The sequence below is a fragment of the Pseudophryne corroboree genome, chromosome 6 (assembly GCF_028390025.1).
Source record: "Pseudophryne corroboree isolate aPseCor3 chromosome 6, aPseCor3.hap2, whole genome shotgun sequence".
Taxonomy (NCBI): domain Eukaryota; kingdom Metazoa; phylum Chordata; class Amphibia; order Anura; family Myobatrachidae; genus Pseudophryne; species Pseudophryne corroboree.
Genome location: NC_086449.1, coordinates 342,792,721 through 342,820,028, shown reverse-complemented (window position 1 = coordinate 342,820,028; position 27,308 = coordinate 342,792,721). Strand labels below are relative to the sequence as shown.

The 27,308-nt window shown below is 45.4% G+C and overlaps 1 protein-coding gene across 5 annotated transcripts in view; it reads right to left on the bottom strand.

The window, feature by feature from the left end:
• MYO9A (myosin IXA) overlaps positions 1-27,308 on the bottom strand; it is a 220,181-nt gene that overhangs the window by 131,916 nt on the left and 60,957 nt on the right. For all 5 annotated transcript variants that reach the window (XM_063926498.1, XM_063926497.1, XM_063926501.1 and 2 more), the window contains exons 2-8: positions 13,796-14,701; positions 6,620-6,714; positions 5,102-5,164; positions 3,256-3,355; positions 2,816-2,872; positions 2,552-2,649; positions 1,503-1,629 (exon numbers count right to left, since the gene is read on the bottom strand). In XM_063926498.1, coding sequence (XP_063782568.1) covers positions 1,503-1,629; positions 2,552-2,649; positions 2,816-2,872; positions 3,256-3,355; positions 5,102-5,164; positions 6,620-6,714; positions 13,796-14,641 — 1,386 coding nt within the window. In that variant the 5' untranslated portion in view covers positions 14,642-14,701. The remainder of the gene's footprint in view (positions 1-1,502; positions 1,630-2,551; positions 2,650-2,815; positions 2,873-3,255; positions 3,356-5,101; positions 5,165-6,619; positions 6,715-13,795; positions 14,702-27,308) is intronic.

The following is a 27,308-nucleotide window of genomic DNA, read 5'->3' as shown; positions in this document are numbered from 1 at the left end:
AAGAGGCATCACACCATGAAGACCAAGGAGCTCTCCAAACAAGTCAGGGACAAAGTTGTTGAGAACTACAAGTCAGGGTTGGTTTACATAAAAAATATCCAAATCTTTGAGGATCCCCTGGAGCACCATCAAATCCATCATCTTCAAATGGAAAGAACATGGTACCACTATAAACCTGCAAGAGAGGGACGGCCACCAAAACTCACAGACCGGGAAAGGAGGGCATTAATCAGAGAGGCAGCACACAGACCAAAGGTAACCCTGAAGGAGCTGCAGAGTTCCCCAGCAGAGACTGGTGTATCTGCGCATGTGACCACAATAAACCGTACACTCCATAGAGCTGGGCTTTATGGAAGAGTGGCCAGAAAAAAGCCATTACTTAGTGTTAAAAATAAGAAGGCACGTTTTGAGTTTGCCAAAAGGCATGTGGACAACTCCCCAAATGTATGGAGGAAGGTGCTCTGGTCAGATCAGACTAAAATTTAACTTTTCGTCCACCAAGGAAAACGCTATGTCTGGCACTAACCCAACACATCCCATCACCCCAAGAATACCATCCCCACAGTGAAACATGGTGGTGGCAGCATCACGCTGTGGGGATGTTTTTCAGCAGCAGGGACTGGTAAACTGTTTCGAGCCAAGGGAAAGATGGATGGTGCTAAATACAGGGATATTCGTGAGCAAAACCTGTTTCAGTCTGCCTGTGATTTGAGACTGGAACGGAGGTTCACCTTCCATCAGGACAATGACCCGAAGCATACTGCTAAAGCAACACTCGAGTTGTTTAAGGGTAAACATTTAAATGTGTTGGAATGGCCTAGTCAAAGCCCAGATCTAAGTCCAATTGAGAATCTGTGGTCAGACTTGAAGATTGCTGTTCACAAGCGGAATCCATCCAACATGAAGGAGCTGGAACAGTTTTGCCTTGAGGAATGGGCAAAAATCCCAGTGGCAAGCTCATAGAGACTTATCCAAAGCCACTTGCAGCTGTAATTGCCGCAAAGGTGGCTCCATTTTGTCCTATTTGGTGTTTGCTTCACAAATAAAAAAATAAAAAAAATCTTCAAAGTTGTGTCCACGACACCCATAGAGTGGGCATAGAACCTGTGCACTGAGCGCGCAGCATGGCAAACGCAGCAAGCCCCCAACCCACCGACCATCTAAGTGCCAGGATCCCGCTGTCGGTATTGTGACTGGCGATCTCCTGACCGCCGGTCACACATACCCAACCCATAAGATAGATAGATAGATAGATAGATAGATAGATAGATAGATAGATAGATAGATAGATAGATAGATAGATAGATAGATAGATAGATAGATAGATAGATAGATAGATAGATAAACCATTATAAAAGAGACAGATGCACACATGCAAAAATTGGAGAATGAGGCTGCATTCAAACTTTTCTACTACTACAGAGCACAAACACTACACCTCTGACAATGTCAGGCAAATCCAATATGAAAGTATGCATCCCAAATAACATGTTTGTACTTACCTTCAGAAGGTCAGACACAATGTGCAGAGTATCAGGGTTTGAAATATCAATTGACTCATCTCTGTAGGTCTTCCTCTTATACTGGATATTACCAAGGTGCAGGATTGCAGACAATAAAGACACTATCCTGTGAGGGTGCAAATACAAGAAGAAGAGAAAAAAAAAAAAAGAGAATCTGACATAAACCTGTAGACACTACGGATATTGTAGATAAATGATAACACATGGCATAAACCTGGAGACACTACGGATATTGTAGATAAATGATCATAACACATGGCAAACTAAAACGTTAAATCAATTAGCAGCAAGGCGGGCGAGTTGCCATTGCAGCGGCATGGAAATGCTGACAGCGGCATATCAATCTGCCCCCCTCGTGGGCTGACTCGCCCAGGATTTGCAGATTTTTGTAAGAAGACCTATGTGGCTGCTAACAAAAACCAGGGAGTCCTGAGCTACCGTTAGTGCAGCATATAGCCACACATACAGGCACAGACCCAGGGGAGGGCGAGAGGGACACATAAATCAAGCACTTAACATTCACAGCCATGTAAAATCCTAAACAATAGAAACAAGTGAACAGAAAATATTGATTTTTGTTTGATCTCCAGGAAGTCTCTATACTATAAAACAAAGGCAAGCAAGTATATAATAAATCGCACTCTGAACGGATAGAGTAGAAGTATCTGTGCTACTGTTGGCCTGAGAGACAGAAGCAGATGGGAGCATTATTAAGGTCCTGGACAGAAAGGTAACACAGGATATTTAAGAAAACTGAAAGCTGTGACCCATAGCAACAAAACAGATGGTTGCTTTCATTTTATGTCAGAATCCCATTGCTTTCTGTGGGCTGCCATACATTGCATGCTGCACAAACACTTTCAGAAATACCCCTCATAGTATGTTGCAGTGCAGCTCTAAAATGTGAGTAGAATATAAATTTGATAAAATAAAGCTCCAAAAATCTCTTACCAGATGTCTCACAGCATGGACTAGATTTGCGAGACTAACTCAATTTCTTCTGTGTAACCATCGCATACAGTACTTACTGTCTACGTGTTGCTGGCAGGAAGCCAACCATCTCCATCGCCAGCTGCAGTCGCTCAAAGTCATGTCTGAGATCCTCACCCTCCCCGCTCAGGGAATCCTGTAATATACAAGATACGGTCACAAGAGAATAAAAGCTCATTGTGCAGAGCAGCTCGAAAGTCACATAACAAAATATAACCAAACACATTGTTAGAAAACATAACGCGAGTACAAAATAAATGATACAAAGTTGCAAGGTGAAACAAACTGCACAAAGAACTCACGGTTTCATCTTCACAATCATATACTCCCCAACTCTGTCTCTGAGGCTTCCGTGTCCTCTGAAAACAAGGATGCAACAAGTGACATTGCAAATAATATACAGTCTTCATTTATCTCATTAGAGGTTGGTTAGTTGGCTGTCTTTTTCAGGAAATAGCAAATAGACATACATCTAGTCTTTCAGCACATTATGTGACAGTACCTGCATCAAACAAACCAAACAATCCATATGAAGCATCACCATTGTTCTACTTCTATTTGCCAATTTCCCCTATTCCCACCCCTTCCTGCAATTAAACGCACTTTACTTTCTTGTGAGACATTTGTTAAGGGTTAAGAACTTTCCCTAAGCATGATTTACTTATCTACCCTGTTCTCCTATACTGCTGTATCATTCCTTACACTAGTCCATTTTTATTCTGTGACAATAGACCTGTCTCACCTCGTTCAAGTAATGATAGCTCTCTGGAAGATCAAGATGAAATTCTGCCTTCTCCTCCTCACTGGCCCCAGCCAACAGATAGTAGAAAACATGGTAATTCCTATCAAAATTGTACAGAACAACGCAATTCATACAGTATTCCATTTATCCTTATGAGACATATTTGCAGCACATTCTATAGCACTGTACAGCAAGTGATTATTTTGGACAACGCATAGACAGAGGAAACAAGTAAAAGGTAGAGAGGTCTTTGTTTGGAACTACAGTATAATCCAGAACCCATGGTAAAGGTTACCAGTATCTATAAAACCATGTTATTTACAAATAATAAGAGAAGATTTCATAGTGGAAATAAGTGAAAATGCCAGATTATGCATGAATGACAAGCAAACAAAAATACAGGAATATACACCAAAATGTGCTTATGCTGGACAGTGTGGACACAGCTGTGTGAAACACTGTACGACTTATACTGTGTACATCCTTGTCACTGAACTGTGAGTGCCCTTACTATACCAGGCTGCCAGCACTTGTTTGGGAGTTGGCAGAAGAGATATCCCTCAGTACTGCCCTCAGGAAGTTGGATGCAGCGACTATTAGGAAATGTCTGCCCACATGGCATAACACCAAACAGTAGCACCAAGAACCACAAGCCACACATGATTAGTTCTTACATCACTTGCATATAACAGGCCAGATACCTATGGTTATCGGACACAGACCGAACTTAAGACACTGCAATTTCATAATGAGACAATATTCATCTATATGCCATACAATAAAAGCTGAGAGTGGTAGGACATTTCTACACTAGTCATTTTTCTAAGTGCCCATTAGGATTCTGACATTCATTGGTTGATGATTTGATATTCATTGGTTGAGCTAAGCATTTAAAAGCATTCAAATTTGTGTCATGAGTCCCCCATTATGTAATAGATAAATTATTTTAAAAAAAGAACTACCTTGCACGTTATTAAAGTATTTAATCAGAATTTGGATTTGTTAGGAAAAAGTTTAGAAGGAGAAAACATTTGTAACCATTTGATATGTAATTTTAGGAAAGATCCAGTCATATAATACTGTGGTAGAAAATGTGTGAAGAAGCCACCTAATGCAGGCAACAGAGACAAAAAGTGGCATTACTATGAACTACGTATATAGTTTAATAGAGCAAGTGGCTTGAACAGGACAATTTGAAAATCTGTCTTATAGATACAGAAGTGGCTCCAGAACCAATGTTATGTATTTTTGTGATCAAAGGACAAATATTTGTAACTTTAAAAAAAACCTCAAAAACATAATTTGCATGGTCTAATGCATGCCATACAATCCCCGACAATTATCTGATCCGTGGACATCAATGATTGGTTCTCTGTCGGGAAATCGGGAAAAACAGCATATTTAAAATCCTTGAAACCGACCATTTTTTGGCGTATCAAGGATTTCCAATGTCGGGAGAATTGAAAATTGCCCGATTCTCCCTTAACGTATGGGCCCATTTTCACAACTGGAAAAATTTGCAAGAATACAGTATGTTCACAAAGTTGGTAAACACCCATTATAGAAGGGGTAACCAGCCATACAAACACCAACCCCCTCCTCCCCCCCCCTCCCCCCAACACACACCAAGCTGAAAGTGACAGAGAAGGCAACCCTAACAATGACAAATGGAACATGTTTAAATTAATATAAAACCCTATTTTGTGCTTTAAACTTCAAAATGTCTCAAATACATACAGTACACCGCTTTCAACCACACTATTGTCACTGAACTGTGTGTCCTCACTTTACCAGGCTGCCAGCACTTGTTTGGGAGTTGGAAGAACAGATTTATCTTCACACTCACCTCTCTTGCTGCTCTTGGTAAACAAGCCTGGACTTCTCCAGAAGATACTTTTCCACATACGCTCTGCGTAGAAGAAAATGTTAGAAAAATGTAATATATCAGGATATACCCGTGTTAGTTTAAATATATATTTTCATCCATCCACAGCAGCCAGCACTCATATGTAACATAATCACCAAGCCCCAGTGCACATCCAGCAATTCATATCCTTCATCAAAGAAACAGCACTCAGACCATTTTAGATGTAATAAACGTAGCCAGTATTATATCATCAAAATAGTTTTGAAGCATCCGCTCCTTCATCCGGATGATACAAACTTAAGGACAAACCTGGATATACTGGCCGATCAATTTAGAAGTAATAGACGTAGCCTGTATTATATCAGCAACGTTGATAAGTTTGACTAATATTTTTGCAAAAAAATGAAAAGTGACACTCTCCTGTAATTTAGAAATATATCTAAACTGCACTATTATACTAGACATCTGTTTCTTACTACAAAAACTGACTAAAGTAGTAAAACATAAAAAGCACAAAACAATACAAAAAAATTAGATTCAAAACAAATATTGGACCCTAAGGGGCTGCAAACTGAGCATCAAAATGCTTTATAAAAACCTTAAGGGCCGTATTCACGGCCTGATTTGGGGGGAGATGTGTGCTGAGCGAACCGCTCAGCACACATCTCTCCCCCTGCTCAGCACAGCGCGATGTGTGCTGAGGGTGCAGGGGGATACGGGGGGGGAGGCGCTCATTTCACCCAGCACCAGCGATAGCGACGCGCGGGGCCGCGCATCGCTATCGCTGTGGAGGAACACATGGAGTGATCATTGCTTAAAATCTAAGCAATCTAGTCAGGTTGCTTAGATTTTAAGCAGCGATCGCTCCGTGAGTACCCCCCTTTAGTGATATAGGGGCAGATGTGTTAAGCCTGGAGAAGTGATAAAGCAGTGATAAGTGGAAGGTGGTAACACACCAGCCAATCAACTCCTGTCATTTTTCAAACTCGTAATGATTGGCTGGTACATTATCACCTATCACTGCTTTACCACTTCTCCAGGCTTAATACATCTGCCCCACAATGACAAATAAAAGTTACCCTTTATCAATAGAAAAACTATAAAAAAGTGTGAAAATCACAGCACACAGTATGCAAGCAATGATAATCTATTGGCTCGATTCAATTCAGTACAGATTGAATAGCGCCGGGAATCAGCTCCCGATACTATTCAATTCAGCGCACTGTGACACCCGAGGAGAGGATTTCTTCTCACACCCCCTCCAGGGTTGCGAGTATAAAGCCGGCAAATGTACTGGCACGATGCTGATTTCTGCCCTTAGCGTAGTGGAAACAGCAGCGCGCCGGGCACTTTAGACGGATAATGTCTGTTCCTTTTTTGACATAACAGAGCACTGAATTGAATAGCACCAGGAGCTAATTCCTGGCGCTATTCAATCCGAATTGAAATTGAATCAAGCCCTATGCGACAAGTGAACAAAGATGGCCACTTGCATACCCGCGGACTGTTCCTGTCTCATGGTAGTTAACTTGGATGAACTTCCCAAAGCGACTGGAATTGTTGTTCTGTGATGTCTTAGCATTTCCGAAAGCCTGAAACAAAGAGAGGTGAGAAAACGGTTACAGAGAAAATAAGAATTTACTCACCGGTAATTCTATTTCTCGTAGTCCGTAGTGGATGCTGGGTACTCCGTAAGGACCATGGGGAATAGACGGGCTCCGCAGGAGACTGGGCACTCTTTAAAGAAAGATTAGGTACTATATCTGGTGTGCACTGGCTCCTCCCTCTATGCCCCTCCTCCAGACCTCAGCTAGGGAAACTGTGCCCGGAAGAGCTGACATTACTAGTAAAGGATTTGGAATCCAGGGTAAGACTCATACCAGCCACACCAATCACACCGTACAACTTGTGATAACTATACCCAGTTAACAGTATGAACAACAGCTAAGCCTCATTCAACAGATGGCTCAGAACAATAACCCTATAGTTAAGCAATAACTATATACAAGTATTGCAGAAGTCCGCACTTGGGACGGGCTCCCAGCATCCACTACGGACTACGAGAAATAGAATTACCGGTGAGTAAATTCTTATTTTCTCTGACGTCCTAGTGGATGCTGGGTACTCCGTAAGGACCATGGGGATTATACCAAAGCTCCCAAACGGGCGGGAGAGTGCGGATGACTCTGCAGCACCGAATGAGCAAACTCAAGGTCCTCCTCAGCCAGGGTATCAAACTTGTAGAATTTTGCAAACGTGTTTGATCCCAACCAGGTAGCAGCTCGGCAAAGTTGTAAAGCCGAGACCCCTCGGGCAGCCGCCCAAGAAGAGCCCACCTTCCTCGTGGAATGGGCTTTTACTGATTTAGGAAGCGGCAGTCCAGCCGCAGAATGTGCAAGTTGAATCGTGCTACAGATCCAGCGAGCAATAGTCTGCTTAGAAGCAGGAGCACCCAGCTTGTTGGGTGCATGCAGGATAAACAGCGAGTCAGTTTTTCTGACTCTAGCCGTCCTGGAAACATAGATTTTCAGGGCCCGGACTACGTCCAGCAACTTGGAATCCACCAAGTCCCGAGTAGCCGCAGGCACCACAATAGGTTGGTTCAAATGAAACGCTGATACCACCTTAGGTAGAAATTGGGGACGAGTCCTCAATTCTGCCCTGTCCATATGGAAGATCAGATAAGGGCTTTTACATGACAAAGCCGCCAATTCTGACACACGCCTAGCCGAAGCCAAGGCCAAAAGCATGACCACTTTCCACGTGAGATACTTCAACTCCACGGTCTGAAGTGGCTCAAACCAATGTGATTTAAGGAAATCCAACACTACGTTGAGATCCCAAGGTGCCACTGGAGGCACAAAAGGGGGCTGAATATGCAACACTCCCTTAACAAACGTCTGAACTTCAGGCAGTGAAGCCAGTTCTTTTTGAAAGAAAATAGACAGGGCCGAAATCTGGACTTTTATGGATCCCAATTTTAGGCCCATAGTCACTCCTGACTGTAGGAAGTGCAGAAATCGACCCAGCTGAAATTCCTCTGTTGGGGCCTTCATAGCCTCACACCAAGCAACATATTTTCGCCATATGCGGTGATAATGTTTTGCTGTCACATCCTTCCTAGCTTTTATCAGCGTAGGAATGACTTCAACCGGAATGCCCTTTTCCATCAGGATCCGGCGTTCAACCGCCATGCCGTCAAACGCAGCCGCGGTAAGTCTTGGAACAGACAGGGCACCTGCTGATGCAGGTCCTGTCGGAGCGGCAGAGGCCAAGGGTCCTCTGAGATCATTTCTTGTAGTTCCGGGTACCAAGTTCTTCTTGGCCAATCCGGAACGATGAGTATAGTTCTTACTCCTCTCTTTCTTATTATCCTCAGTACCTTTGGTATGAGAGGAAGAGGAGGGAACACATAAACCGACTGGTACACCCACGGTGTCACTAGAGCGTCCACAGCTATCGCCTGAGGGTCCCTTGACCTGGCGCAATATCTTTTTAGCTTTTTGTTGAGGCGGGACGCCATCATGTCCACCTGTGGCCTTTCCCAACGATTTACAATCAGCTGGAAGACTTCTGGATGAAGTCCCCACTCTCCCGGGTGGAGGTCGTGCCTGCTGAGGAAGTCTGCTTCCCAGTTGTCCACTCCCGGAATGAACACTGCTGACAGTGCTATCACGTGATTCTCCGCCCATCGGAGAATCCTTGTGGCTTCTGCCATTGCCATCCTGCTTCTTGTGCCGCCCTGTCGGTTTACATGGGCGACCGCCGTGATGTTGTCTGACTGAATCAGCACCGGCTGGTTTTGAAGCAGGGGTTTTGCTTGACTTAGGGCATTGTAAATGGCCCTTAATTCCAGAATATTTATGTGTAGGGAAGTCTCCTGACTCGACCATTGTCCTTGGAAGTTTCTTCCCTGAGTGACTGCCCCCCAACCTCGGAGGCTTGCATCCGTGGTCACCAGGACCTAGTCCTGAATGCCGAATCTGCGGCCCTCGAGAAGATGAGCACTCTGCAGCCACCACAGCAGAGACACCCTGGCCCTCGGGGACAGGGTGATCAACCGATGCATCTGAAGATGCGATCCGGACCACTTGTCTAACAGATCCCACTGAAAGATCCTTGCATGGAACCTGCCGAAGGGAATTGCTTCGTAAGAAGCTACCATCTTTCCCAGGACTCGCTTGCAGTGATGCACCGACACCTGTTTTGGTTTCAGGAGGTCTCTGACCAGAGATGACAACTCCTTAGCCTTCTCCTCCGGGAGAAACACCTTCTTCTGTTCTGTGTCCAGAATCATACCCAAGAACAGCAGACGCGTCGTAGGAACCAGCTGCGACTTTGGGATATTCAGAATCCAGCCGTGCTGTTGTAGCACTTCCTGAGATAGTGCTACTCCGACCAACAACTGCTCCATGGACCTCGCCTTTATAAGGAGATCGTCCAAGTACGGGATAATTATAACTCCCTTCTTTCGAAGGAGTATCATCATTTCGGCCATTACCTTGGTAAATACCCTCGGTGCCGTGGACAGACCAAACGGCAACGTCTCGAATTGGTAATGGCAGTCCTGTACCACAAATCGGAGGTACTCCTGGTGAGGTGGGTAAATGGGGACATGTAGGTAAGCATCCTTGATGTCCAGTGATACCATAAAATCCCCCTCTTCCAGGCTTGTAATAACCGCCCTGAGCGATTCCATTTTGAACTTGAACTTCCTTATATAAGTGTTCAAGGATCTCAAATTTAGAATGGGTCTCACCGAACAGTCTGGTTTCGGTACCACAAACATCGTGGAATAGTAACCCCGTCCCTGTTGAAGGAGGGGAACTTTGATTATCACCTGCTGGAGGTACAGCTTGTGAATTGCCGCCAGTACTACCTCCCTTTCCTTGGGAGTAGCTGGCAAGGCTGATTTGAGGTAACGGCGAGGGAGAGACGTCTCGAACTCCAGCTTGTATCCCTGAGATACCACTTGTAGAACCCAGAGATCCACCTGTGAGCGAACCCACTGGTCGCTGAAGTTCTGGAGACGGGCCCCCACCGCACCTGACTCCACCTGTGGAGCCCCAGCGTCATGCGGTGGACTTAGTGGAAGCAGGGGAGGATTTTTGTTCCTGGGAACTGGCTGTCTGGTGCAGCTTTTTCTCTCTACCCCTGCCTCTGGGCAGAAAGGACGCGCCCCTGACCCGCTTGCCTTTCTGGGGCCGAAAGGACTGTACTTGATAATACGGTGCTTTCTTCGGCTGTGAGGGAACCTGAGGTAAAAAAGTCGACTTCCCAGCTGTTGCTGTGGACACGAGGTCCGACAGACCGTCCCCAAACAGTTCCTCACCCTTATAAGGCAAAACTTCCATGTGCCTTTTAGAATCAGCATCACCTGTCCACTGCCGAGTCCATAATACTCTTCTGGCAGAAATGGACATTGCATTAATTCTAGATGCCAGCCGGCAAATGTCCCTCTGTGCATCCCTCATATATAAGACTACGTCTTTAATATGCTCTATGGTTAGCAAAATAGTATCCCTGTCAAGGGAATCAATGTTATCTGACAGGGAATCAGACCATGCTGCTGCAGCACTACACATCCATGCTGAAGCAATAGCAGGTCTCAGTATAGTACCTGAGTGTGTATACACAGACTTCAGGATAGCCTCCTGCTTTCTATCTGCAGGCTCCTTTAAGGCGGCCGTATCCTGAGATGGCAGTGCCACCTTTTTTGATAAGCGTGTGAGCGCCTTGTCCACCCTAGGGGATGTCTCCCAGCGTAACCTATCCATTGGCGGGAAAGGGTACGCCATTAGTAACCGCTTAGAAATCACTAGTTTCTTATCTGGGGAACCCCACGCTTCTTCACACAATTCATTTAACTCATCAGATGGGGGAAAAGTCACTGGCTGCTTTTTCTCCCCAAACATAATACCCTTTTTTGTGGTAACCGGGTTAATGTCAGAAATGTGCAACACATTTTTCATTGCCGTAATCATGCATCGGATGGCCCTTGTGGATTGTACATTTGTCTCATCCTCGTCGACACTGGAGTCAGACTCCGTGTCGACATCTGTGTCTGCCATCTGAGGTAGCGGGCGTTTTTGAGCCCCTGATGGCCTCTGAGACGCTTGGGCAGGCGCGGGCTGAGATGCCGGCTGTCTCAAAGCTGTTACGTCATCGAACCTTATATGCAAGGAGTTGACACTGTCGGTTAATACCTTCAACATATCCATCCACTCTGGTGTCGGCCCCGCAGGGGGCGACATCACACTTATCGGCTCCTGCTCCGCCTTCACGTAAGCGGCCTCATCAAACATGTCGACACAGCCGTACCGACACACCGCGCACATACACACACACACACACACACACAGGGAATGCTCTGACTGAGGACAGGACCCCACAAAGTCCTTTAGGGAGACAGAGAGAGAGTATGCCAGCACACACCAGAGCGCTATATAACAGAGGGATTTACATTAATACAATGTGAATTTTCACCCCAATAGCTGCTTATTATCACAATTGCGCCTAAATTTATGTGCCCTTCCCTCTCTTTTTTACCCTTTCCATAGTGTATACGGCAGGGGAGAGCCTGGGGAGCGTCCTTCCAGCGGAGCTGTGAAGAGAAAATGGCACTGGCTGTGCTGAGGAAGATAGCCCTGCCCCTTCAGCGGCGGGCTTCTCCCGCTTTTTTAATAATATTTATGGCGGGGGATTAGGCACATATACAGTTTAGAACTGTATTATGTGCATTTTGCCAAGTAAGGTATACAAATTGCAGCCCAGGGCGCCCCCCCCCCCCCCCAGCACCCACCAGTGACCGGAGCGTGTGGTGTGCTGTGGCAGTGCTGTGCGCTACCTTATTGAAGACCGGAGTCTTCAGCCGCCGATTTTCTCTGGAATCTTCCGTCTTCTGGCTCTGCAAGGGGGACGGCGGCGCGGCTCCGGGAACGGACGATCGAGGTCAGGCCCTGTGTTCGATCCCTCTGGAGCTAATGGTGTCCAGTAGCCTAAGAAGCACAAGCTAGCTGCAAGCAGGTAGGTTTGCTCCTCTCCCCTAAGTCCCACGTAGCAGTGAGTCTGTTGCCAGCAGATCTCACTGAAAATAAAAAACCTAACAAATACTTTCTTTTCTAGTAAGCTCAGGAGAGCCCACTAGGTGCATCCAGCTCTGGCCGGGCACAGATTCTAACTGAGGTCTGGAGGAGGGGCATAGAGGGAGGAGCCAGTGCACACCAGATATAGTACCTAATCTTTCTTTAAAGAGTGCCCAGTCTCCTGCGGAGCCCGTCTATTCCCCATGGTCCTTACGGAGTACCCAGCATCCACTAGGACGTCAGAGAAACATGCAATACCACCATTTAAGAAAATATGTCACAAAAAGAAACAAAAAGGTTCAAATACATGTGTAAGTAGTGTAGCTAGGTCTGCCACGTAAAACTGGACACATGAAGTGTTCATAAGTTTGGTTGCACCATAATTAATGCCTGCAGTTTCAACAATGCAGAATGCACCTGAACAACATTAATGCATCAATGCTTGTGTATTTCACAGATCATAAATGGCTGACCTGGCAACTGTGCTTACTATTCCTATTCACAAATAATATGGCAGTTACAGTTTCATATAACAGTTACACTAAAGGTTCTTTATAACATAAGGCATGCTGTCCAAGGCCTTTTACTCCAACTATATCCGCCAAAACGACAGCAATAGATATATTCCTGAGGCGTGGAATGCTAGGGGCAGTTTGCCTTTTGTTTGGCTGAACACATAAATTAAACTAACACTGCCCAGCCCTGAACTCAGTTTCTGTTACCCCTAGCCTATGCAAACTCTGCTCTCAGCTACCTTAACATTTTAACTCCAATTCCCACTCTGTTAACTGCATGCTTCCTTTCCCACGACTTGCTGACATGCTTAATTAGGATAACTTACAAGGGTTAGTATACTTGTAAATTTACCAATTAGTATAACTGTACGTTTACTGATCCTTCCTACTCAAACGCCTTATATACAATACTGAGGTAAATCTGCTCCCACAAGTCCTGTTCTATTTTCTACCCCTGCAATTTACTCCTCAGGACCTGAAGCCGAGCAGAAACCCCATACAACACAACCACTTATGTTCATGAGAGCTTTCTTATCTCTGCTACACTGACAGTATACACAGACAGATTGCACTCTTTTCAGTGGTTCCGTTTTACTAACAAGTGACAAGAGCAGCTCTGTTGTCTGTATACAAACAGGGAGGTCAGAGACTACCAGATTAGCAGTGATAGCATGCATATCAGTATAGGGAACAGTATGCATATATTTGTGTTAGGTGGACAGTGTGAGTGATTACTAGTGGTGTGTGTGTGTGTGTGTGTGTGTGTGTGTGTGTGTGTGTGTGTGTGTGTGTGTGTGTGTGTGTGTGTGTGTGTGTGTGTGAATGATCCGTTTTACTAACAAGTGACAAGAGCAGCTCTGGTGTCTGTATACAAACAGGGAGGCATAACTGGAGAGCTCTGTAGATGGATGCGCTTCCTTAGATATGATAATGACAATTTGGGGAATGTAAGTAATTAGGGAAGTTATATATCTGTTTATAAATAGAGGGATAGTGTAGGGAGAAGAAATATCCAACTGATTTGTGAGTTTCCATATCATTCTACTACTGTGTTTGAGAGTATTACTTCTCACCTCCAGCACTGGTCCAGCTCCTAATATTATCTGTTCCACCCCACTGGCATATCCCTTCTGGCTGAGAGCAGTCAAGTGGTGGATAAGAAAGTTGGTACTTTGGGTCTTTCCAGAACCCGTCTCCCCAGAGATAACAATGCACTGATTTCGCTGCCGACGGAGCATAGCATGGTAAGCAGCATCTGCTACTGCATAAATGTGAGGCTCACGTTCTCCCAGCCTTCGGTTGTCATACATCTTCACATACTTAGGGTTGTAAATTGGTAAGAAACGGAATGGGTTAACTGCCACCAAGATGCTTCCAACATATGTGTAGATCTTTTCCTGTCGGAATCGTGTACGAAGAGTCTCAAGCAGCGCCCTCTCACTAAGATCAGGCAAGCCACAAAGGTCCTCACACTCTGGTCCCTGTTCCTGAGGAAGAAAACCCCTTTCCACCATGCGTCGGCGCTCCTCTGTCACTTTCAACCAGGACTGGAGACTACCGTAGTGGATGGAGCCATCCACATTTTTCTCCCTCAGGAGAAAGCGATAGTCCTCTCCAGAACCACGAGCCTCTAAGGCAAGTCTGGGCCACAACATCATTCGCTGAACAGGACAATCGGTAGGGTTAAGTATCCACTCTTCTCCACCAAACTCCTTGACCTCTGCCAACACATAGCATTTGGCTCTGTCCAAGCGCAGTGCCGTAATGACAGCATCAATGACATCAGCAGCTGTGGTGTGCCAGCGGGCAGGCACTGGGCAGTAGATGACCTCTGGTGAGATGCTGCCAGGGTAAACCTGCAGGGTGAACTCTTCTTCCAGTAGACGGCGGCGCCCACCACCACCTCCCACCTCAGACATGGCGGGACTCCGTGTCCCATCAGAAGGAGTGTCGACGGTTCCCCGTCAGTGGGGGGACACCTGCAAAAAAAAAAAAAAAAAAAAAAACTTAGGTAGTCAGTACACAGTATGTTTCAGGTATTACTGGTCTGGTGGACAATTTTTTGTCTAAACTCTATTAGCTGTTCATAAGATTGAAGCCAAATTGAGATAATGATTTTACAACCCACAATGCAAAGAAAATATCCAAGTTACATCCATAAAACATAATATAGTTTTGGGGTTAAATAAGTAATTAGATTTAACAGAATAATACAGCAATACCACCAATTTGTCAGGATTTGGGAGACCCTCGCTCCTGCTTGTTTAATCTTTCCGAAATCAAAAGTGAGGTAGTCATTAATTTTTTCAGCTGCGTGAAGTCTTCGAGGCCTAGCCAACCTGTGGCACTCCAGCTGTTGTGAAACTACAAGTCCCAGCATGCCCTGCCACAGTTTTGCTTTTAGGGGATGCTAAAACTGTAGCAGGGCATGCTGGGACTTGTAGTTTCACAACATCTGGAGAGCCAAAGGTTGGCCAGACCTGTCTTAGACAACACTGCTTCATGTCTGAATTAGGAAAGCGGTAACAGGAGAGAGGATGCAGGACCATTGTAAGCATCAGAGGACGTGTGGAATATGGGTATCAGCAGAGCCATTTTATTTTACTTTAATGCACCCAAAACTGCTTTTAGGATTTTGTTGTAATTAGCATTTGGGCTAAATGTGTCAGAGTTTGAAATTCATATTTTTCAATTAATATGCCAAAGAACTGTAAATCCTGTTAGTTATTATGATTATTTTATAATACTGCTACAGAAATGTTTATAAAACCTTTTTTTTCTGTAGCAACATTGCTGCAAAAAAGTTAAAGTTCCTTTTGAGTCAGACTAGTGTTAAATATGGATAAACTGGCCAAAAAAGTCAAATCTGCAGGCCCTGGATAATCCCTGCTCCCTATGACAATCTTTCCTGCCTATTCATAGCTAAACAACTATTAAAGAAATGTCTAAAATGCTGCATGCACATTACATATAGACATTTGGGACATAGGACCAGATTCAGAAATGTCAAAAAGTGCATTCACAATTGTGATTTCAAGTGCTGTGCAATTCAGAAAATACGCTAATGACTCAGACGCCGTCTTGTGCATGGAGGGGGTTATTCAGGTTTGTTAGCAAACCAAAAAAGTACACTAATGGGAAAAACCATGTTGCACTGCAGGTGGGGCAGATGTAACATGAGCAGAGAGTTAGATTTGGGTGGGTTATATTGTTTCTGTGCAGGGTAAATACTGGCTGCTTTATTTTTACACTGCAGTGTGCGCCATCGCTAAGTACAAAGTGTGGTTTTGCAGCACGCACAGTGACAAATGATCGCTTCACTGAAGTATGTACTGCTGTGCATTGCCTATATTTGTGCCCACACAGTTCTGAAGTATGTGCAGTGCAAAAACCCATAAGAGATGGTCTGCCAACATGCATACAGCAATACTCTGCAGCAGCCCCTTAGGTGTGAACAAACAAGAACAGATTCATAGGGACAAATATATGGTTTTACTGCGGTTAAGGCTTGGCTGCCACTACTCTGAAGCAAACATATCTAACAATACTCTTGACAGTCATCCAAGTTTTACTGGAGGGAACTGAAATCTCCATTACACAAGTAGTCTGGATAAATACAGCTTTATTATATGCTTATTTTATAGTAACACTAACAAACGCAGCAGTACCGGTAGGTCAATAATTTGCCAATTGTCACCAAATGGGTAGCATCATTTTACAATAAACATTTGCCTGGAGTTCACCCTTAATAAAAACATTATGAAATATAAAAGGAAAAAAATGGAGTGAATATTTTGAAGAACAATTATTGTGCGTCTTTGCTTTGTTTTTCGCTCATTATCCAATGAACCGCAGGTTGAAGACCCATGAACTAGATGTTTATACAGAAACACTGGATAGTTGTTTGTTCTGTATGTAAAGGAATTAGGTTTAAACAATAATCTGCAATTTATTTAACTAAATTATGCTTTTTCATTTTCGAATAATGTGTGTAACTTAACTTATATAATTGTTTATGCGCAATCTATAATGGTTTTCTGACACTTGCCAGGGTCTCCTCCACACAGTGAGAACAAGTTAGAGAGGATAAATGTGATTACTTATCTAGAAAAGCTTCAGTCAGCAGCAATGGTGGATTTTACCTATGGGCTGCAGCTCAGCTCAGTGTCAGTAAGCCAGATGCAGTCTATGACTGCACACTTCATTGTGATTAGAAGTGCTACCTGCCAGTCAGCTGCAGGACAGGCAGTCCCATAGGGAGGTGTTTCCTCCCTCTGATCCTACCAGACCAGGCTGTGAGTAGCAGAGAGCGTGCTTCTAGTAGGAAACCCACTCCCGGCCTTTCGTGCAACCCAATCCGGCTTCTATGGGCTGCAGCTGATGCAGTCCGTAGCAGCTGGTGTTTTGCATATGTGCAATCCCACTGCCTCTTGTGCACATGCGCTGGTCCCGGCACGTCAGATCCATTGCACAGGCATGGGTACCTGGTTGGCCAGGGCTGGCTCTCTTCTCTCTGGGCACGGGTAGCAGCAGCTCCCCTCCTACCAGAAGGTAGGAGCTGCCGCTGGTGAGCATACTCCTAAACTTTTTTTCCTTGTTCAAATTAACACAGAGAACAGTAGCAGGTCGCTATAGAAAACCAGCAATTTGAAACACTGTCATACACGGTCTTAATCCGTAAAACTCGGAGACCTCAGAGATACGGCAGCCGTGTTTTTGCTTAAAATGGGCTGATAGAGAGTGCGTTTCAAGACCTTTTTTAATATTTCGGACGTGCTCTCCCAATCTGGTTTTCAATGGTCGAGATGTTCGTCCGATATAGGTCAAATTACATTTGCATGTGACAGCGTAGATCACATTGCTTGTGTCACACGTGATGAAATCTCTTATTTCCACTGTTTTCGCATTGAGATACACCTGAGAGGAAAGGATCCGTCACTCAGCCTAAAAGGGACGTTATGGTGATATCCTGTTTTAGCGCTTGTGGTGTATGACAGTGTTTCAAATTGCTGGTTTTCTATTTCTTGATTTAAATGTGGTGACATTTATTTTCGAAATCTGTGACACCTGAGCAGCTGAGCGCCAGTTAGGACCATCCCGACACCTTTTTTCCATAGTAGCAGGTCGCTATTGCCCATGTGCAAACATGATTTGTTTGTGCATTGAACCACCTATGTCCATCCCTAGTTCAAATCTATTTGCAATGGAGGAGTTCAGTTTGTTTAGTGGGGTCTGCAGAAATCTATAGCCTTAGTTAAGTGACTGAACATAAAAACTGAAACTTCCATACTGTATTTTAATCAGAAAAGTCAAATGCACTGTTAAGTCCTAACTATCCATTGCAGCTCTGTTAAGAATTACAGTGTGTCCCCAGTTGTCAGAATAGCTATTGCTCATTCTTGGAGCTCTTCAACGCTTGACCTTTAAATGGTTAAAGTCAAAGTTAATTGGATTATGTTGGAGGAGAAACCAATACTCATTTTCCTGGTAAAACGGCCTGCCTTTTTCGAAATTCGAGAGCTATAACTTTACAGCTTATTTACTCAGACAGTCACAAAAAATGTAAAAAATAAGTGAAACGGCTGTGCCCTAAAGAATCCATATATTATTCTTTCTGATAGCAGAATAAATTGTGGGTAATGATATATGCACAGTCAATCCCAAAAAATCAACCAGAAGTAAAAACAAGGAAGCTTCACCTTACTTTCACAATGCTGCGCTTTAAATAAGAACGCAAATAATTTTGCTCAGGCATTTTTTTTAGACTACTGTACGTGAAATCCTCAATCACTTTCATACACCATAAAAAATTAATCATAAAAAACATAGTTTAGTCCATTTCATTTCAATGATATACCCCATCCCCTCTAATTGTTTTAATACGATCATTGCGGGCTCGCAATGTGTTTCAATGTAGTCAGGGACTGTTTAAGAGAGTAGGGGGCCTGTATCAGTCTCTGTGTGGGCCCCATATCTCTGAAGCAGCACTGTAGACTCCAGCAGCTGGCTTTATGCGCTGGACTCTGCAAACATGGTGCCTGCGCCTTGTTCTCAGGGACATCTCTACTGAGCATGTGCAAATCACTGTGAAAATGGCCACTGCAACATCTTCCCAGTGATCTCTGTCTGCAGCGCTGGAGGTCACACTGGGACTCCGTAGGGCTAATATTCTAATGGGCCCTACACACATACCGATCCGCCGCCGAGCTGCCCGACGGCGGATACGGCCGACAGGCGACCCAGCGGTGGGGGGGGGGGGTGACGGGGGGGAGTGAAGTTTCTTCACTCCCCCCGTCACCCCGCTTCATAGCATTGCACTCTAATATGGACAATCTCATCCATATTGGCCTGCATACATAAGCGACGGGGCACCAATGATTAACGAGTGCGGGGCCGCGCATCATTAATCGTTGGTGCCTACACACAGAACGATATGAACGAGTTCTTGTTCATTTATGAACGAGAACGTTCATATCGTTCTGTTTTATCTGCCAGTGTGTAGGCCCCATAAGTCGTCCAGATTGCAAACAAATCGTATTGGATATAGATATAGAGATATACACACACACATCGACATAGGGAAAGCACAGTGTGGTGGAGTAAACAACAAAAGACGCCCAACAGATTTATGAAAACAACCATCTTGCACTAGACAGGATGTCAGCTATTTGACTTCAAACTGGCCTCAACAAGACTGTCCCTGTCCCTGTGTGGGAACCAACTGTACAGATAATTTATTTTAATTAGGAGACTCCAAGCCTGTGACTATGAATTCTGCATCACTGAGTAATGCAAGAAAAGGAAGCTCTGGAGTGACAAATCAAGCAAATGGGTGGGATACACAATTCAAATTCTATTAAAAAAAACTAAATTTATATCTGATGCATTATTCATTCTATTATATGTATGTACACACACACACACACACACACACACACACACACACGTAATAGTTTAATAGTCTATAATAAAATGATGGGCAGCAAACTAGACAGCATCAAATGTTTCTTTTTCTGTGGTTATATTCAATATACAGAAGTAATTTTTCATGGGTGTGATTCTCACTTATAGTACAATTACAGATGAAGCTCCATTTATATATCATTCTAGTAACACTGGAACAGTGATTAATACATGTAGAAGGGAAAGCACAATATGGGTCTGGGGGATGTAGTATGGTATGCCGGTGGTCCTGCTCCTGGCAGCCAGCATACCGGCGCCGGAATTCCGACCGCCGACATACCGACAGCTGGCCGAACACAATTGAGCCCCTTGCGGGCTCGCTACGCGCGCCACACTATCTATTCTCGTGGACCCCCAAGAGGGAGAAAAGCTGTCGGTATGCCAGCGGTCAGGATTCCGGCACCGGTATGCTGGTCGTCGGGAGCCCGGCTGCCGGTAACCTGAAGACCACCCGGGTCGGGGTAATGACAGATGCACATTTCTGATTTATTTATAAGGTAAAAAGTGGAAATGTATATTATTATAATTTACAACTGAAATAAATGTATTTTGTGTCTGCTCACCTCCATCCCTAAGGTACAATAATTATTTAGGAAGCATTGTAATCAAAAGTGTCGTCTGGAAAAGCTAGCTGTGTTCATGCAGAGTGAAAATGAAAGCCATTTTGAGATTAAAGAGTAAATACCACAATAGGAGGAATAGTCACGGCCCAATATCACACCTGACAGAACTTCAAGTCTCTGTGTCTATGGTCTTAGAGGACAAATGATTCATTTATGAGTACATGGTCTGCAGGACTGACTCACCCGAGCTAAATATGAAATAAATCCACAAATAGAAACACAGAGGCAACCAAGTTTTTCCCCAGTAAAAGACTTCTGAACTAGTAATTGTGGTATGTCTGCTACAGGAATGCCAGCATTGTAAAGTTCTCACATAAAGATGATGGGAAAATGAGCAACCTTTATGCACTGCCCAGCTTATCATGTTTAGTTAGATAAACCCTCTACCAGGGCGTATCTACCTGTTTCTGCAGAAAACTTCACACAGGTAGAAAGGATCAGTATACATTTCTCTGATTCCGTAGTGCCAGACGTTCGTCTTACAGGTCTGACATACATCTTACATATATGACTATAATAAAAGATACATGAATACAAGCATAATACAATATACACGTATAGACAAACTATCAATTAATGTTACGGCTACAGGAATTAATTAATGTTACGGCTACAGGAATGAATTCCACACAAACAGAAGAAGAATCGGTATAAGACATGACATCAGGGGCACACATGAGACGTAGGCCGTGCCCATTAGAGCTTACACTCTAGAAGGAGGAGGTAGTCTGAATGCCATCTTTCCATCACTTGCTGATGCTAATAGTGTGTATTTGAAAACAACTTACAGTACATCAGGCATTTGATATTGCGAATTCAGGGGTCAGGCCTGCCCTAGGCACATTACCGGTCGCCTCCAATCATGTGACTGCCCCCTTCACGTTTGGGTGTCACGACTGACAAAGCAGCACCAACCTCACCTTCTCCCCATCACCACCACCACAATTTAGACCATTGCCCCTCCTCCCTCAACAGTTACAAAATAAATAAATAAATAGGTCTTAATAACAAAAAAACAATCACCTGGCCATCGGCATTGTAGGGCTCTCATGTAAGTGACCATGCTGTGCCGTCTTCTAGCAAGTGTCATCCCAAGCTTACGTGCCGAGTGGGAAATCCACCACTGCTTACAACCCTTTCTGCTTGTAAGAGGACTGTGTAGCTGTAACATTAGATATATTATATTTGATTATCTAACCTACCTACCTAACGTGATAGATAACGACTTCTAAAAACAAGAATAAATATGAGAATTAAGCCCACGTGGACTTTTCCTTTAAGGAAAAGTGTTGCTTGTGCTTTGAAGAGATTGAGCTCAATAGGAGAGCAATCCCACAGTAAGCCTTTCTAGTGAACAATACTTGGTACGATGGTTAGCATTGCTACCGCATAACACACAGTCTTGGGTACAATTCTAACCCAGAATTCTATCTTCATAGAGTTTGCACTTGTGTAGGTATCTTCCAGGTAGTCTAATTTCTCCCCACACCCCAAAGACATATTTGTAGAATAACTGCTAATGGAGAAAATACAGAAAGGAAATTAGATTGTTGTAAGGGCCACAGGGGCAGATTTATTAAGCCTGGTGAAGTGATAAAGTGGAAGGTGATAAAGGACCAGCCAATCAGATCCTAACTGCCACGTTACAGGCTGGGTTTGAAAAATGACAGTTAGGAGCTGACTGGCTGGTGCGTTATCATCTTCCACTTTATCACTTCACCGAGCTTAATAAATCTGCCCCTCAGTGACTAGTGCACCTAAACACAATCATATTATACAACCCAGCAGAATATGTTGACACTATATAAAATAGGATTTTGGTACTTACCGATAAATCCTTTTCTCCTAGTCCGTAGAGGATGCTGGGGACTCCAAAAGGACCATGGGGTATAGACGGGATCCGCAGGAGCTTGGGCACACTAAAAAGACTTAATCTGGGTGTGAACTGGCTCCTCCCTCTATGCCCCTCCTCCAGACCCCAGTTATAAGAACTGTGCCCAGGAGAGACGGACATTTCAAGGAAAGATTTTTGTTCAAACTAAGGGCTACAAAACTACCAGCCCACACCACAAACATACCGTACAACCGGAGTAACTTTAAACCAGATAACAGTATGCATTAACACCAGCAACAAGCTGCAATAAACAATACACAACCCGTGTATAAACCAATTTAACCAGCAAGAAAAACACTGCAAGTAATAGTCCGCACCGGGACGGGCGCCCAGCATCCTCTACGGACTAGGAGAAAAGGATTTATCGGTAAGTACCAAAATCCTATTTTCTCTTATGTCCTAGAGGATGCTGGGGACTCCAAAAGGACCATGTGGATATACCAAAGCTCCAGAACGGGTGGGAGAGTGCGGAGGACTCTGCAGCACCGTCTGAGCAAACGCCAGGTCCTCATCGGCCAGGGTATCAAACTTATAGAACTTAGCAAATGTGTTAGACCCCGACCAAGTAGCCGCTCGGCAAAGTTGTAACGCCGAAACGCCTCGGGCAGCCGCCCAAGATGAGCCCACCTTCCTGGTAGAATGGGCTTTTACTGACTTCGGCACCGGTAGTCCGACCGAAGAGTGAGCCTGCTGGATCGTACTACAAATCCAGCGTGCAATAGTCTGTTTTGAAGCGGGATGACCAATCTTGTTGGCAGGATACAAGACACACAATGCCTCAGTCTTCCTAGCAACAGCTGTCCTAGAAACGTAGATCTTCAACGCTCTTACAACATCCAGAGATTTTGGAATCGCCACCGCTTCCGTAGCCACCGGAACCACAATAGGTTGGTTAATGTGAAATGAAGAAACCACCTTCGGTAGAAATTGTTGACGAGTCCTCAATTCCGCCCTATCCGAATGAAAAATTAAGTACGGGCTCTTATGAGATAAAGCCGCCAACTCTGACACCCGCCTGGCAGATGCCAGTGCCAAAAGCATAACCACCTTCCAAGTGAGAAACTTCAACTCAACCTTACGCAAAGGTTCAAACCAGGAAGACATGAGAAACCGTGGTCCCATGGAGCTACAGGAGGTACAAACGGAGGATTGATATGCATTACTCCTTTCACAAAGGTCTGAACCTCTGGGAGGGCAGCTAATTCTTTTTGAAAGAAAATAGACAAAGCCGAAATCTGCACTTTGATGGAACCCAATTTCAGGCCTGCATCTACGCCCGCCTGTAAAAAGTGGAGAAAGCGACACAAGTGAAAATCTTCCGCAGGAGCCATTTTAGACTCACACCAGGAAACATACTTCCTCCAAATACGATGATAATGTTTCGCCGTAACCTCCTTCCTAGCCTTAATGAGAGTTTGAATGACCTCCCTGGGAATAACCTTACGAGCTAAGATCTGGCGCTCAACCTCCATGCCGTCAAACGCAGCCGCGGTAAGTCTGGAAACACGCATGGATCCTGCAACAACAGATCCTCTCTTAGAGGAAGCGGCCAAGGATCTTCCACCAGTAAGTCCTGAAGATCCGGGTACCAGGCCCTTCTTGGCCAGTCTGGGACGACGAGAATCGCCTGAACCCTTGCACGGCGAATGATCCCCAGTACCTTTGGAATGAGAGAAAGTGGAGGGAACACATACACCGACTGGAACACCTACGGAGACACCAGGGCGTCCACTGCACTGGCTTGGGGGTCCCTTGACCTGGAACAATACCTCGGGAGTTTTTTGTTGAGACGAGACGCCATCATGTCGATCAACGGAATTCCCCAGCATTCTGTCACCTCTGCAAATACCTCTTGGTGAAGAGCCCACTCTCCCGGATGGAGATCGTGTCTGCTGAGGAAATCTGCTTCCCAGTTTTCCGCCCCCGGTAGGAAGACCGCTGACAGTGCGCTCACGTGTTGTTCCGTCCCAGCAAAGGATTTTTGTGGCCTCCGCCATTGCCGCTCTGCTCCTTGTTCCGCCTTGACGGTTTAGATGTGCCACCGCTGTGATGTTGTCTGACTGTACCAGGACAGGACGACCCTGAAGAAGGCTTCTTGCTTGTAGCAGGCCGTTGTAAATGGCTCTTAACTCGAGAATATTTATGTGGAGACAGGCTTCCTGAAGCGACCATTTTCCCTGGACGTTTCTTCCTTGGGTGACTGCGCCCCAGCCTCGGAGACTTGCATCTGTTGTCAGAAGTACCCAATCCTGGATACCGAATCGGCGTCCCCCTAGGAGGTGATGACCTTGTAGCCACCGCAGGAGAGAAATTCTGGCTCTGGGAGATAAACTTATCTTCCGGTGAATGTGCAGGTGAGACCCGGACCATTTGCTCAGCAAGTCCCACTGAAACACCCGGGCGTGAAACCTGCCAAATGGTATGGCTTCGTACGCCGCAACTTCCCCAGAACTTGAGTACAATGATGGATCGACACACTCGTCGGCCTCAAAAGTTCCCTGACCATCGTCTGCAGTTCCAGAGCCTTTTCTTCTGGAAGAAATACCTTCTGTAAATCCGTGTCCAGAATCATTCCCAGAAAAGGAAGTTGAGTGGTCGGAATCAACTGGGATTTTGGCAAATTGAGCACCCAACCGTGCTGTCGCAGAACCGACAGTGACAACTCTACACTTCTCAGCAACTGTTCCTTGGACCTCGCCTTTATCAGGAGATCGTCCAAGTACGGGATAATTGAAACCCCTTGTTTGCGAAGAAGAACCATCATTTCCGCCATGACTTTGGTGAAAATCCTCGGAGCCGTGGAAAGCCCAAACGGCAACGTCTGAAATTGGTAATGAGAATCCTGTATCGCAAACCTGAGAAAAGCCTGATGAGGAGGATATATCGGCACATGTAAGTAGGCATCCTTTATGTCGACTGACGCCTTAAATTCCCCCCCCCTCCAGGCTGGCAATCACCGCTCGAAGGGATTCCATCTTGAACTTGAACACTTTCAAGTATGGATTGAGGGATTTTAGATTTAGAATTGGTCTGACCGAACCGTCCGGTTTCGGCACCACAAAGAGGCTTGAGTAGAACCCCTCCCCCCGCTGGGATGAGGGAACGGGAATAATGACCCTCTGTAGACACAATTTTTGAATTGCTGCTAGCACCACCTCCCTGTCCGGAAGAACTACTGGTAATGGCGAAATGAAGAACCGGTGAGGGGGCATCTCCTGAAACTCCAGTTTGTATCCTTGAGACACGATCTCTAACACCCATGGATCCAGGTCTGATTGAATCCAGACCTGACTGAATATCCGAAGACGGCTCCCCACTGGTCCGGACTCCCCCAGGGAAGCCCCAGCGTCATGCAGTGGACTTGGTAGCAGCAGGGGAGGACTTTTGGTCCTGTGCACCTGAGCCTGCAGGAGGTTTCCTTCCCCTTCCTCTACCCTTTGAAGCGAGGAAGGACAAACCTTTTCCACGCCTGTATTTATTATGACGAAAGGACTGCATTTGCTGATGTGGTGCCTTTTTCTGTTGTGTGGGCACATAAGGAAGAAAAGAGGACTTACCCGCAGTCGCGGTCGAGACCAGGTCCGCCAAGCCGTCCCCAAACAAGACAGTACCTTTGAAGGGTAGTGCTTCCATAGACCTCTTGGAGTCGGCATCAGCGTTCCATTGATGGATCCACAGGGCCCTCCTGGCAGATATCGACATGGCATTGGTTCTTGAACCCAAGAGACAGACATCCCTCGCCGCGTCCTTAATATAACCGAGAGATAAAAGGGCATTATCTTTGTCAAGGGTATCCATATCACCAGCTAAATTCTCAGCCCATTTAGCAATAGCACTACTCACCCATACCGACGCCACAGCGGGTCTGCGCAAAGCCCCCGAATTAGCGAAAATGGACTTCAGACACGTCTCCAACTTGCGATCCGCCGGATCTTTGAGAGCTGCCGTGTCAGGAGACGGAAGTGCCACCTTCTTAGACAAACGGGATAGAGCTTTATCAACATTTGGAGATGTCTCCCATTTTTCCCTGTCATCAGAGGGGAACGGATACGCCATGTAAATCCTCTTGGGAATCTGCCATTTCTTATCCGGCGACTCCCAAGCCTTTTCACAAAGAGTATTCATTTCATGAGAGGGGGGAAACTTCACCTCATGTTTTTTCTCCTTGAACAAGCAAATCCTTGTTTCCTGTACCGCAGGTTCATCAGAAATGTGTAAAACATCTTTTATAGCCACAATCATGTACTGAATACTCTTAACTAACCGTGGATGTAAAACTGCCTCAGTGAAATCGACCTCGGAATCAGAGTCCGTGTCGGTATCAGTATCTACCACTTGAGTAAATGGCCTCTTATGGGACCCGGATGGGGTCTGTACTGAGACAAAGCCTCTTCCATGGACTTTTTCCACACCTGCGTCTGTGACTCAGACTTACCTAACCTCTTTGATAAGGAAGCTACATTGGAATTTATTGTATTGAGCAGTGCTAGCAAATCAGGTGTCGGCTGCGTCGACAGTCCCAATTCTAGCCCCGCATCCACCCCCCCAATAACCTCCTCTGGTGAATAACATTCAGCCTCAGACATGCCGACACGTAGTACCAACACCCCAACACACAGAACGTCCCAGCTAGGTGACAGGCCCACAATGAAGCCCAGAGAGAGGACACAGATGGAGTATGCCAGCTCACACCCCAGCGCCCATATATCGACACAAACGATATATGTACCCAGCGCTGCCTTTGTTAAATTCAAGCACCTCACTGCGGCCCCCCTTTGGAAATGCTCCCCGTTACTTTGTAGAGAAGCGTGGAGGTCCCGGCAGCGTCTATCCCTCAGCCGCGTGTAGGGAGAAAATGGCGCCCGTGAGCTGCGGGACGAAGCTCCGCCCCCTTCCTGGCCCGCCAATTTCAAAATTGAAAGAAAATGCCGGCGGGGGTCTGTAAAGGGTGCCGAGGCACCTACAATCTCTTTATGCCGCCCTCAACTCCAGTAACATGCCGCCCAGGGCGCCCCCCCACCCAGCGCCCTGCACCCAGTGAAATACCGTTGGTGATGTGTGTGGGAGCATGGAGCACAGCGTTGCCGCTGTGCTGTACCTTTACTG